Source organism: Calidris pugnax, unplaced genomic scaffold (assembly GCF_001431845.1).
Source record: "Calidris pugnax isolate Ruff unplaced genomic scaffold, ASM143184v1 scaffold44, whole genome shotgun sequence".
In the NCBI taxonomy this organism is placed as follows: Eukaryota; Metazoa; Chordata; class Aves; order Charadriiformes; family Scolopacidae; genus Calidris; species Calidris pugnax.
This window is the reverse complement of record NW_015094506.1, coordinates 16,586,803-16,600,472: the sequence shown is the minus strand read 5'-3', so window position 1 is coordinate 16,600,472 and position 13,670 is coordinate 16,586,803. Positions and strand designations below refer to the sequence as shown.

General features: G+C 45.8%; 1 protein-coding gene across 1 annotated transcript in view; it reads right to left on the bottom strand.

Annotated features, from left to right (window-relative positions):
• Positions 1-2,957, bottom strand: part of PAWR (PRKC, apoptosis, WT1, regulator) — an 84,361-nt gene extending 81,404 nt beyond the window's left edge. Inside the window, exons 1-2 of the mRNA XM_014963314.1 lie at positions 2,883-2,957; positions 616-666 (exon numbers count right to left, since the gene is read on the bottom strand). Coding sequence (XP_014818800.1) covers positions 616-666; positions 2,883-2,957 — 126 coding nt within the window. The remainder of the gene's footprint in view (positions 1-615; positions 667-2,882) is intronic.
• Between the last annotated feature and the right edge of the window lie 10,713 nt (positions 2,958-13,670).

Below are 13,670 nucleotides of genomic sequence, written 5' to 3'. Positions count from 1 at the left end.
CCGCCGTGCGGCCGCCGTGAGGGGAGAGGAGCGGCGGTTTGTCCCGGGAGCGCGGGGACCGCCGGCGGGTCTGCCTCCGTCCTGTGACGGGGGGTGGGTGGGGAGAGCCCGGCGTTAATTGCTGCCGCAGCCTCCTAACTTCCTCCCGGCGGCGGCGGGCGCGGCAGGGCGGCCGGGGGGGTTCGGCTCCCGCGGGTGGGAGGTTGGGAAAGAGCCTCCGGTGTTGTCCCGATGTTACAAGACAGCAGGGTTCGGGGGGTGCCCGCCGGTCACCCTCTAAAGGCTGGGGAGGCGGCTCGCTCATAAACAACGCAGCCTTCAGTGGGGAAACCTAACCGGGTTCAGTGCCGGGGGAAAAGCCAGGTGCGGCTGGGTTTTGCTGAATTCACTGTGCCCTGACAGCATCCCTGAAAATTGATCGTGGTGTTTTTGGAAATAACTGCTTCCAATGGATCTGTGGCATGCTTAGTCCTGCCTTGTAAGAGGTGTGCTGAGGGAGAGGAAGGGGGGTGTTGGTGCTACCTTTCAGCAGGCTCAGGACAAGATACAGGCTTAAGTCAGGGACAGAGGAAATCCATCCAGCCTGGGCTGACGTAGCTGGGAGCGTGTTCTCACCTTTTCATCACCATTTTTCTCTCTTTCAGATTCAGCCCTGACTTTGTCTGCCTGGTTAATAAAATTCACTGGAAGTTCAGAATATAACTTCCCAGGAGTGGTTTCTTTTTATTTAGGAAAAAAAAATATATAGATGCCATAGATACAGATAAAAAATATCTAGGAAAATGGAGTCCCAAATATCTAGCACTAGGCTTTCTGCAGCCTGCAGTATGAATAAAGGTCTTAATCCATGCACTGCTTTCACCTTAGGTATGTCTACCCTGTTCTCTTCCACAGCAGCGGGCACTGTCTCACCCTACCAACCTTCTCTGCCCTTATGGTGATCATTCATTTACTTGGAGTTTTCGCTTAACTCATATCTCATTTCTGCTCTTGTTTTGGGCATGGTTTGGTTTTTTTTTTGGTGAGAAAATTGGTTTTGGTGGGGTGTTTAGATGTCCGTACATGGGGAAGTTAAGGTATCGGGATCCTCAGTGCAGACAACGTCTCGTCTCTTTCAGGCTAAGGGAAAATCCCAAAACAAAACAGGCTAGGTTATCCTGGAAAGCTGTAAATAGGCAGAAAAGTAGGTGGTGAAGACATAGTTCTGTAGTAGGTCTACTTTTAAATACTCAGCACTACAAAGTTAGTAAAGTTGGTCATATTTCTGTTTGCACATCAAGTGCTCAAGTGAAAGTTGACCCAACGAAAGCTTTGACTAAGCACTCTCCTGAAAAAGCATGCTTACCTGCACTCTTATGTGTAGTGTTTTTAAGTTAGAAAACTACTCGATTGTATTTTTAGAAAACACAGTTTAGAAAAAGGATCCTTCATGTGATTTCTTGTCTGTCTGTCCCATTCTGTCAGTTTTTTCCTTTTCTATGATGAAGAGCTTTTCTTGAGAGAATCATGTAACTGACAATACTAGTATTATACCCTGTGAGCAGCACAGCTGGCCAAAAATGAGTAAAATGAGTCAGATTAGAAAGTCGTTACTTATAGTATGTTGTGCATATGGAGAAATACAGCGATGTATTTTAGTTTTTAGGATTACCTCAGTTCTCTGTTACTCCTGGTTTCCCCAGGGTCCCTCTCTGGGTGGCAGTCCTTAGCAGCTAGCAAAGCTTAGTAGATGAGCTTGCCCCACTTTGCATTTTATCTGCCCACCTTTCTTATGTGTAGGAGGTGCCATTGCCAGGCTTTAGCCGCATCTATCTTTGCTGTTGGATTTTTATTTTTTTTTTTTCTATAAAAAACATCGTGGCGTGGGTTTTTATTAGTGCCAAAAAGGCTTTGTGTTCCTTACAGTCTGTTATATATTAACAGAAGTTATGTTGTGGTGAGTGAGGTTGGGCTTAAGTGCCCAATACAAAAATGCTGACTGTCAGATGTTTGCATCTCAATAAGGTTGTCTGTGCTGGAGAGCTTTCAGGGATAAAGTCCCAAATAGTTTAAGTATCACGCTGCATGTTTTCCTCTGCCACAATGGAGAGCAGCTTAATAGCTTGCAAACATTTTTAGAACAGCACTTTTTTCTTACCAAAAAACTCCAGGATTTTCTTAAGGCCTAGAAATACAATTCGTTTTATTAACTGCATTTTAAGCTGGCATAATGACAAGGGTCCCTAAGCCTTAAGATAGTGGGGTTTATATATTCATTATTATGGAATGAGACTCTCCCCTAGAGGTAAAATCACCACCAGGATTGGGTGGGATCATCTTGATCTCCTTTGCCAGGCAAAAAACAAACACTTCATTTTTCAATTTAGAATAAACCCCATCTTTTATTCTTAAAATCTTGAGGAAATGAAGTGCCTTTTGGGGTTGGGCATTTTAAAGCTGGTTCTTTTGTACAGGACTGCAAGCTGTTTAAGATTTTTGTAATTTCTTCTAGAGGTTCAGCCAAATTATCCAACCTTTTAAAGGTTCTGTGTACAAGTTTATCTGAGCCATAATCTTTTCTGAAGTGGCAGTTTTCAAGGGCTGGAAAATAAAATAATGAACACAGTAACATATTATTGACTGAGGAAATTAAGGACAACATCCAAATTCCTGCCCAATGGCTGTTTGCTCGTTACCATCAGGCTCCAAGCTGAGCAAACATTTGTTGTACCCACTGGTGCTGGTGTCCTCCCCACTGAAATATTCCCTCCCTCTCACACTCTTCAGCATCTCTGGAAGCTCTCCCCAAAGCCTCTGTTGGGATTACTGTATTTGCCTGCCTGTGTCTCCAACACACGGACTCTTCCTTCCGCTCCGGACTTCATCCTGCCTCTACCTCTCACCTGAACTTCCACCAGACTCCTTTGCTCAGTGCACCTATCTTCTGCTTCCCAGATCTCATCCCCTTTGAGGTCCATTCAGTCAGCATTCTTCAGGTTTCTTCTCCCAATACAAACTTTTTTAATCACATAATTGTTCTACCTGCGTTACCACTTGTGCTTTATTAAACTCAGTTTATTAAGCTTGCTCCCATGCTGTCACATTAAATCTTCCCACTCTGATGCTTTAAATTTCACCTGCTGGATAATCCTCACAACCATCGCTGTACCCCGACTAACCCATCTACCTACTTACAAAGTAAGTATCTACTGACTTACAAAGGATGCACTTTCCTTCCATAAAAACTTCTCTGCCCAGAGAAGCTGTGGATGCCCCATCTCTGGAAGTGTTCAAGGCCAGGCTTTGAGCAACCTGGTCCAGTGGGAGGTGTCCCTGCCCATGGCAGGGGGGCAGGAACTAGATTATCTTTAAGGTCCCTTCCAACCCAAACCTTTCTGTGAGTCCGTGGTAAATGCTGTTGCTTAAAATTGCTATGACTCAGTGAAATCTTACTGCCACCTTTTTGTAGAAATACCTGTTCCTCTTTTTATCCATAAAATTTCAAAAACCTCTCTTTGAACCTTTCATATTAAATCCCTTACTGTAACTTCCCTCTAACCTTCCTGTGAACTCTCCACCTATGCTCCATGACCTATGCGCCTTTCTAATGTCAAACCTCCCCCTGAAAGTAAAATAATCCTCAAACGTAGCACTACTATCCCTCTTGACTCTTCCTTTTAACCTTTTCTTACTAATCCTTTCCAAGCCAATGCTCTGCTGTCCTGCAGCAGGACTTGCTCCCCTCTCTCTGACCACTCCTGCTGCCATGTGTCTAGGATGAGATAAAACCAAGTGAAATGCACTTTGCAGGTGTCTTCCACCTTGTACTCTTTTGTTATTCCGAGTTATATTGCTAAAAGAACATTTATTATCTGTCAGAGATGGTCAAAAGAATTTAGGTGGTTCTCCAAGTTCTTGACCATTGGCCTCTTTCCAATGACTTCAGGAGGCTCATTTGTAGCGGATGTCAGTGAAGGTATGAGCTGTGTGGGGAAACGTGGAGACGCTGGTAGTCTCATATCTGGCCAGTGAAGCAATTGCATATTTTATCTCTAACCAACTTCCTTTTTTTTAAAAGTATGTAGTGGGAGTTTTTATTTCTGTTTACATCTGTACTGTTTGCTTTCAAATTCTCTCTTAATCTGTGGTTTATCTCTTCTTACCTACCAAATTCTGTTATCGCTTGGTCTTGGCTGTTTTTGCGTTTTTGTCTAAATGCAGATAAACTGCTGTCCCTTCCAATTTAATACCACTTTCTGCTACTTCTGAGTTACGCACGTTATCTAATCTGAGAGGCTTAGCCTATCATCATAGATTTTTATGTCCTTTTCTTCCAGGAATTAATTAAATTATTCTTTTTTTTCCCCTCACTGGAGTTTAGTGTCACAGTGCTGACCTTCTGGCAAGGCTTTTCTCTCTGAGGTTCTAACAACTAATTATGTTGTAGTCACTATAGTCAGTGGTTTAACTAGATTACTTTGTTATGACTTGTGCCTGGAAACTCATACAAATCTGAGACTCCCACTTTTACTGAAATGTCATTTTTATCCTATTTGCTGCGCTACTGAATTGGATGCTTAAAACTTTTTTTTTTTTTTTTTCAAGTGCTAGGGTCTGATTTGAAATCTTGCATGTAAATGCAACAGATCTGTGAAATAGCTGGATTTATCATGAGGTGTTAGCGTTCAAGATCAGTCCTAGAGTCCATCTTCTAGTCTGGTTTCTGTATGTGTTTTACCATTCTTGAGCTCTGCTGTCATTTGGCCAAAAATAACTATGTAGTGTCTTTGAAATAGAATCATAGAATGGTTTGAGTAGGAGGGATCTTAAAATTCACCTAGTTCCAGGCCCCCTGCCTTGGGCAGGGACACCTCCCGCTAGACAGGGTTACTCAAAGCCCCATCCAGCTTGGCCTGGAACACTTCAGGGATGGGGAATCCACAACTTCTATGGGCAACCTGTTCCAGTGCCTCACCACATTAAAGAATTTCTTCCTAATATCTGATCTAAATCTCCTCTCTTTCAGTTTAAAACTCTTACCCCTTGTCCCATCGCCGCACCCCCTGATAGAGAGTCCCTCCCCATCTCTCCTGTGGGCCCCAAATGGTTTGGTTTGACAGACAAACTAGTGTTGGTTCTTGCAGCATTCATCTCATGGATAGAGGAGTGCAGTGTGAAAAGGAAAAAACCAAACTGACAGAAAGAAGTTTGCTTGGTGTTTGAAGTATTTCATCTTGTAGTATGAGGAATCAGTGCGGAGATTGCCATCTGTCTCCAGCTGGCAGTTGTTGGATAAGGATGACAGCGGGGATGGGAATGGATTCAGTATCCCAGCTGACTTTGAAGTCATCTGGTGATGGCTTCAAAGGCACGATGAGAAGGTTTTCTGCCCCAATTCACAATTTTGCTCTTTAAGAGGGTCTGTTACTGCTTCTTGTGTTCTGCACCATATGAGGGTACAGACCAGTGACTCTCCTTATCTTACTGCTCCTTGCTACTTGTGGTGACGTTCAGCCAGCACACCTTTGAAACAGTTTATTGAGCAACCATGCTACCTCTTTTTTTTCTGCCCAAATAGGTACTTTCTAGTGCCAGATTTGAACAGTGAACTGGGAAAGAATGCCCTATTCTATTATAACCCTCGCTTTTGTGTTCACTGTGGAGGAACCTAGGGAGCATCTGGCGGTGGAGCTCTTCATTACGGGGGATCCATCGAAATCAAAGTATTGGAAAGTAACAGAACAAACTGAGAAAGTGAAAATAACAAATTGTCAAACTAAGTGGCACTGATAAAGTAGCAGATGGAATTTGGTGTAGATAAATGTCAAGTGACTTATGTTGGGGAAAATTTTCTAAGGTAACAAGCTACCTAGACGTACTTGAGCAGCGCTGAGTCTGTCAAACTAAAATGCTCCTGCAGAATGTCCATGTGCTGCCTCACAGGAAGAATACCAGGGAGCGTAATGCAGAGGAATTAGATTTGCCTGTGTGCTCAGTCATTAGTCGAGCCTCCACAGGACTCTTTTTGAGAGCTCTCCTTTTGGGAACAAACTGCTCCCAGACAAAGGTGCCTCTGGTATCTTTGTATTCCTCCACAAGGGAGAGAGCTCGTGTAGTCTTCCAGATATGTGGCCTTGGGTGTTTTCTGTGGTATGTCTTTGTGCCACATTGTCCTCTAGACACTCCTGAGTTCTCTGGCATACGCTGCATGGGCAGTTGGGCTGCCACCATCTTGTTAGTGGGGGAGTGTCTTGGTTTCAGCGGGGATAGAGTTACTTTTCTTTCTAGTAGCTGCTGTGGTTTGGATTTAGTATGAGAATAATGTTGATGACACATATTTTTTTAGTTGTTGCTCAATAATTTTTCCATTAGTCAAGGACTTTTTCAGCTTCCCACAGAAGCTGAGCGGGAGCATAGACAGGACAAGGTGGCCGAAGGGATATTCCATACCATAAACATGCATAGTATATAAACGGCAGTTGGCCATTTACATGGAATCTGTAATCGTTGCTCGGGATGGGCTGGGCAACTGATCATCGGGTGGTGAGAGCAACTTGTGTTGCATCACTTTTTTTTTTATATTCTTTTACCATCATTATTACTATTATTATCATCAATGTCATAATCTTCCATTACTGTTCTATTAAACTGTCTTTATCTCAACCCACAAGGTTTTTTCCCCCCTTGGAGCTGCCAGCTTATCAAGCCTGATGTGCCACCTAACATACTGTCTGTCGCCTTGGTAATGAAGCTGACTGTGCCTATTCATAGGACAGAAATAATATTGTAAGTTTAAGTTACCCTTAAGATAACCTTAAGTTAACTGCATAATTATGGTATGTTTCCAGCACCTGCAGAGTCTATTCATTCTTCTTAAAGACAGCATCCTCTGGCCGTGCTCACCTCTATACAGGTAACTCTCATTATAGTTCAAAACATAGTTAAGCAGATTTTGGTCCACACCAAAGACAATGCAGTTCCTGTCTTTCTGTATCCCCAAATGTAAGCATGCAAATGAATAATTAGAAACCAAATCCAGTGGTTGCTGGCTTACTGTCAGTTCGTGTCTTGTTGGTACTGGTTATGATTCATAACCCTTCAGGGTGCTTTTTTTTTTTTTTTTTTTAATTAACAGCCCTCTAGCTTTTTGATTTGTCGAAGGACCGATACAAAGTCAGTAAAAATAAATGAGGTCTCTCGATGCTCAGCCTGTATCTCTTGGTTAGACCGTTACACGGCATCCTTTTGCTCTGACCTCATGCAGGTGACGAGCTGCACGCAGTAGAAAAGCGCAGCGGGCACAAAACCGTGTCCCAAAAGAATCATAGTTCGGGCTGACGGATCTCCTGAGAGAGCTGACTAAGAAACTTGGCTTCACTGAAATGCAGTAGATGATGCATGCAGAATTTAGTGTGATGGCTTTTTACAATGCTTTGTTTGAGCTATCCGTTCATTTGGCGATTATTTTTCTCCCGCACCACAGTATTCCTAAGGCCTACTGTGTTTCATAGGACGGACCATAACGAAGTTGCCTTGTGAAAGGAATTGGGCAGATATTTCAGGAATTTAGTACTGGTTATTAGTAGCAATCATCTGGATGTGTCCAAACCAAACACAAACAGCAATCAATCAGCGGCTGTGACACATCAGTGAGTGTACGCAGAGGAGGGGGAAGCACTTGGAAGAGTTCAGAGTCAGCTCGTATGAAACCAAACAGGCTACAAAGGGAGAGAGTAGCTTAAAGAACTTAAAAAATAAAGTGTACTTCCTATTGTTAAAATTATGTTGATATTTTATAGTATGAAACTATTTCAATGCTATATGGCCATTCTGTAAACATCTAGGATGAAAGCTTGGGACTGAATTTTCGTATGAACAATTGGAACAAAATCTCTGTGCCTACATTGTAATTACTTTTATAAACAAATGTGGACAATGCTTAAAAACGAATTTTGTGTTTTGCTCATAATACACGTTCTTTGCTGTTTCAAGGTGAAAACTACTAAGATGGCAAGCTTTAAAGATGTTTTGAAAAGAATTTTTAACTTAAAAAGTTACTTGAATGACAACAAGCTGCGTACTTTGTCCTGCCCACAAGCAAATCCATAGCCAGTGCTCACTTTATACTACTTATTCCCAAATTAGGCGTTAGGACCCAACAGGCATCCCCGTATGTGTTTGCTTTATTCTTGGACACTCAAAAAGGGATGGAAGGAAACTGATGGAAGTAATAGTGAGTGGCTGTTTGCCTGCAAAGAGGGTGGAAAACAAGGGAAGAAGTTAAGACCTCTCACTGCTTTCACCCTGAAACCTTGCAGAGGTATGGAGGAGAAAAATATGAAAAATAGTGTTAATTCCTGAGGAGGGGAGTAACTGGATTGAGTGGGAACAGGTGGCTTCTAGAGTGCTTAGTTTATGGTAAAACCACCCCCTTGGATTAGAGAGAAACGAGAGTAGGTGGAAACTAAATGGCTGGGTAGAGACATTCCTACTGAGTAAAGATTAGATTATCAGTGAAAAAAAAGAGATCCAGTGGTCAGGAAAAGATTAATGGGGTGTTTGAAACCATTAGGGATGTGTGCTTCTGAGGAGCTCGGGATGAGGCAGTGTGAGGAAAGGGGGAGTGGGAGGTGAGTAACAGAGGTGGAGGGAGAGCACGCAAAGTGTCGAGGCTGCTGAGTTGTGGAGAGAGGAACTGTGGACAGTGGAGAAGTCAATACAGGTGATACATCAGTAGAGCAATTAGCTCAGGAAGAAGTGACCAGTGATTGGGTCTGAAGGGGGAGAAAAGCAGCAAATGAGAAGAAAATGCAAGAAGCAAAGCAGAAGGATGGGAGATGGTCTAAGTGGGCAGAAATAGGCAGCAAGTACCAGGAGGACTGAATGAGAAGTGCTGGGAACCGAATGTCCAAGGAGGGTCTTGGTGATGTGGGTGGCACACAGGAGCGACTGAGAAGACTGACAGCTGAGATGAGCAGAAGATGGAGGAGAGACCGTTCTCCTCAGCAGCTGTGGCACGTCTGTAAGCTTGTAGTGACTCGTTAGTAAAATATGGAGTTCTTGCACTCAGTGTCTGCCTGTAGCAATCCCGACTGCCGCTCCCCAGACACAGGGAAATTCAGAGTGCTCAGGATCCTGGGGGAAGTGGCTTCTGGGGTCTCTTGGTTATTGTGGCCATCACCCCGAATAGCAGGGAACATTAGACCTCACAGCCCTCTCTTGCACAGAAAATCATGATATATGGTGTGTTGGAAATAGGACAGAACCCTGTCTATGCAAAGCCGAGGAGAAGAGGTTGAGAAGCCTGGAGAAGGATGTGAGTACGTGGTGTGCTGCACATGTTCGCGAGGCAACGGACAGGGAGGACAGACTGAAGGGGGCAAAGGGAGGACTAGAAGGACCTCATGGTGCTCAAGGACCACAGAGCACTCTGCTTGCAAAGCAAAGCAACGTGCTTATGTAGTGATCATAGCCAAAGGGGGCTGAGCAAGGAGGAGTTAACCAGCGTTTTGTCATTTCAGCCAAGCCCAGTGCTGCTATGAACTATTGCCGTGACCACTGCTGATAGGGAAGGTTATTTTTTTGCTTTTCCCCTCTCTCGGCTGCAGCAGAGCCATCGTGTGGTGCTTGGCGAGTGTCTGCTCCTGGTGTGTGAGACTTCACACTCCACAGGAGTACTCTGTGCGGGGGTCCCTCTCTGTGCTCACCAAGGGATCGTTGCCCCAGGACCCGGTGTCCAGCCCTCCTTGGGTTACAGCTTCTGCCTCCCCACGGGATGGGTGTCAGCTCCCCCGCAGGAGGTGTGTCACAGGAGCCCTTGCCGTGCTCAGACTGAGGCAGCGCATGCCCTCAGTTAATTTGCGGTTGCTGTTCTCTGCCGCGCTTCCCCTGGCGCACCGCGACGGCTTCGCTTACCGCGGAGGCAGAACTCCCGGAGTCACTGTCGCCTGGGCCCTTCCTACCACCCGGTCTGGGGCGGGGGGATGAGAGGGAGAAGGGGGCAGCGGCCGGGCCTGGCTGCGGGCCTGGCTGCGGGCCGGGCCCTGCGGTGGCCCCGGGCCCCGCGGAGGAGCCGAGCGTCTGGTGCCCCCTCCCGGCCCAGCCGCCGCCAGCGGCCCGGCCCCGGAGGAAGCGCCTTCCGCGGGCTGCAAACCCGCCGGGAGAGCGTGTTCCGAGGCAGGGAGCGGGCAGGTAATGTTAGCACCCGGTCCCTGAGTGCCACTGCTGCCGCCTCCCCCTGCCCCGACGGCCCCTTTTAAATGGAGTCGCTCCTTTTGTGTGCACGGGCCTAAAGCAGCCCGCAGTGAAAGCACCTGTTTTCATCGGGGGCTGGCATTTCGTACGGGGGGAACCGAGGATGAGCCACCGGGCGATGCACTGAACGTAACGCGGCACCACGGATTAAGTGGAGGAAAGAATTTAGTGTAGTTTTTTTTGCTGCTTTCCAGCTGGCACTGGAGAGGGGAGCTGGTACCGGCTGAGGAGTCACGCCTGTGGCATCACCACTTGGTGTACAGGTGGATTTGTAAACAAACTCACATTTTCATTACATCGTCTTTCTGGGCAGTGACTGGACCGTGTACCTAGATTTGTATTTTGTGTAGATTTTGTGTAAATGTGTATTTTGCACCCACGGATCCAACGCGGTCACGCTCCTCCCTTTGCGAGAGTCGGGGTGCGGGCGTGGGCGGCCCCTCACAGACCAGGAGCCATGTTTGAGCGACTCCCGCCCTCAGGCCTGGCCTCCTCTGAGGCAGAGACCTACCTCGCAAACAGGGGTCTGTAACGGAGACACAAAGGAGGGTAACAAGGCTGTTTTCTGTTTCAGAGAGAGATGGGAGGACAATGGGGGGCACGGCAGCCGGGGGTCCCACCAGAGGCGGTGACAGGACAGCGAGATCAGCAGCTTCTCCCCACACGGGTTGGCTAAAGGAGGAATTCACCCCCTGGGTCTCTGCCCAAAGGCCTCTGCAGCGGGACAGGTGGAGCGCAGAAAGATGGTACCAAGGAAATAAGTAAGTTCTTCTCACCCACCTCCCCCCGTGATTTTTTTTTTTTATCTCATCTCCAGCAAATAAAGGGAAAAGACCACACTGGGAGAGGAATTGTTGCCATCTTGGGTAACTGCTTCCGCTAAGCTTTAATAGCTTTACAAAACAGACGTGTAGAACCCAAGTAAGAAGGGTGAAATAATTAGAGTTGGAATGTGGGGCTTTTGTCCCTGCTGTAATTATCCCTGAGCCAGATCAGAAACATTAGACATCCAACAGGTGATGTTTTTAGAGGAAAAAACCAAACAGTTCCTCCTTTCTCTAAAGGCTACATACTTTTCCTATCTAATCAGAAATACAAAACGGGGAGGTGCTGACACAAGCACGAATAGCCGATGACTTCATCAGTGTGGCAGCAGCTCTCCCTTTCCAGCGTGAGCAAGTGACTGGGGGTTTGGGAGGGTTTGTATTGTTTTTTAATTCTGTCTTCTATATGGGAACCTGCAGTCGTCTTAATCTACGCTGAGGTAGAGCACAGTGATACTTGCTACTACTCGCTAACGAACCCCTGCTGCTGCTCTTGCCATCAAAACAAATGTAAAGCAAATAACTCTGGTCACCAGCGTTTCTTCCCTTGTTATTAGTGGCTTTGATCTAAGAACTTGAGGAAGCTGAATCACCATAGCGAAATGTTAACATTGTGTACATAACCATGACCAGCGAGACCTTCTTCTGAAAACCTTAAGCAAATTATTTCTTCTGTTGCCCAACAGACAGAGTGACTATTCCTACGTGGGAAAAACCTGTCATTTCACAGAGGTGACCGGCAGAGCCTCAACAAGACTATTCTAAGATGTAAAGCAGGTGGGACAGCAACCCTCTGCAATGCAGTTACCGTTGTTTCTCCACCTTCTCTGAAAATTCTGTAATGTTTGTACAGCTGTGGTTTTCTTTTTTAAACTGTGCATTATTTAGTGACTTTGTCTCACGTTGTGCTGCGACAGCCCTCTGGACTCTACCTGTAAATTAAAACTTCATTTATAAAACCTATCAACCTCTCAGTTGCACAATTAAGGTGTCAGAATTATCTACCGCCAACACTGCGTCATGTCAAGTTAGAAAAAGCCGAAGCTACCACTCAAAGGGGAACAGGGACTTTCAGTGCAACTGAAAATGTGGCTGCCTACAGCTTCCATGCAGGCCACAGCTCCTCAGGATGTCCATGACGGAACGGTAAGGTGCCAGCTGTGGAGTCCAGCCATTTCCAGGATCATCCAGATCAAGAAAGAGTCAGTGTAATGATTATTTTCATAATCACAGCTTCATTTAACAAGAAACTAATACCTCCCCTGAGCAGTAGAATAGGCCAAAAGCAAGGCATAATTTATACTATTGCTAACTTTGGACGATTTTTCTCTGTTCAGATGCGACGGGTGCCTGATCTCTGACTGCTGGCCAGTTTGGTTCTGATGTGTCCCCTGCCTTTCTTCATATGAACTGTTCATTTTCTGACACGGCATTGCTGTTCCATGTCCAGCCCCGTGGCATACTCGCTTCTCACCACCAGCTTTTCTTCATGTGGATTTCCCGTTTGCCATCACATGGATGTTTTTGGCATTACGTGGTGCCCTCGCTCTTCCCTATAAACCAGCTAGCAGGGGTGGGAGCCATCTCGTATGGAGCCCATTTCTGTATGAGGAAGATGAAGGAAATAATTAACATTTCTCCCTTGCACATCTAAACCAGGTATCTTCAGCTTCCTCAAAGCGTGCTTTTCTCTTCTATGACATGTAAATAGTTGCTTTTTCTAAAAAAAGAAATAAGAGAACACTTGTTCTGTGATAACACATTTGCTCTTAGAAGACCATCAAATGGACAGAGGCCAGGAATATTCAACAGGTAGGGTTAATACCCATCGGTGTAACGTTCACCTGAGCGCAAGCCAGAGTTCAGCATGGAAGGCATTTCTACAGGAGAGAAACATCAAGATTGCATTTTGTACTTGGTGCTGAGCAAAAAAAAAAAAACAAACCAATCTACAGAGTATAAATTAGTGGTCTTTTTGGAAGCTGTAGGGAAATAGCAGAAGTCTGAAAATGATAGGTAGGAAGAACTGGGGAGGTCCAGAGGGAATTGTCTATGACGAGGGAGATGAGGTGGCAAACAAATGAAGTTCTAGCTCTGAAGTCTGTTCTTCTAGGTAACCGCTACCCTGTGGAGCCCCGCTGCCCCCACCCTCCCTGCCCTCTGCTGTCCCACCTGGGGTCACTCCTTCTCCCCAGCTTCTGGCTCCCTTCAGGGCTGGGGCTGGTTCTGGGCAAGCCTTTTGCCTCTCACCTCTCCAGCACCAGCAACTTCCACACCTCCAGGTGTATCTGATGTTAACTCTGGGACATACAGAAGAATTCTGCGCTGGGACAAGTCCCCTGAAAATCTAAGTTGCTCTTTTTGAATTACCATTTAAGCCATCAGCTGCTTAAGGAAGCTCACCAGAGCCAGCAGCCAGCAGTAACGTACTATTTCTCATATGCAAACTGTCTCCTAAACAACAACTGTCCCCTCCACTACCCATTTGGTCTCTGGGAGCTGGATTTTCTGGGGACATGTTTGATCTGCAAGACGGATCAGTACAACATGATGGTGACACGAGTTTAGCAATCACTTTGTGAGATCCAGTTAATATCACGTAAAAAATGGTTC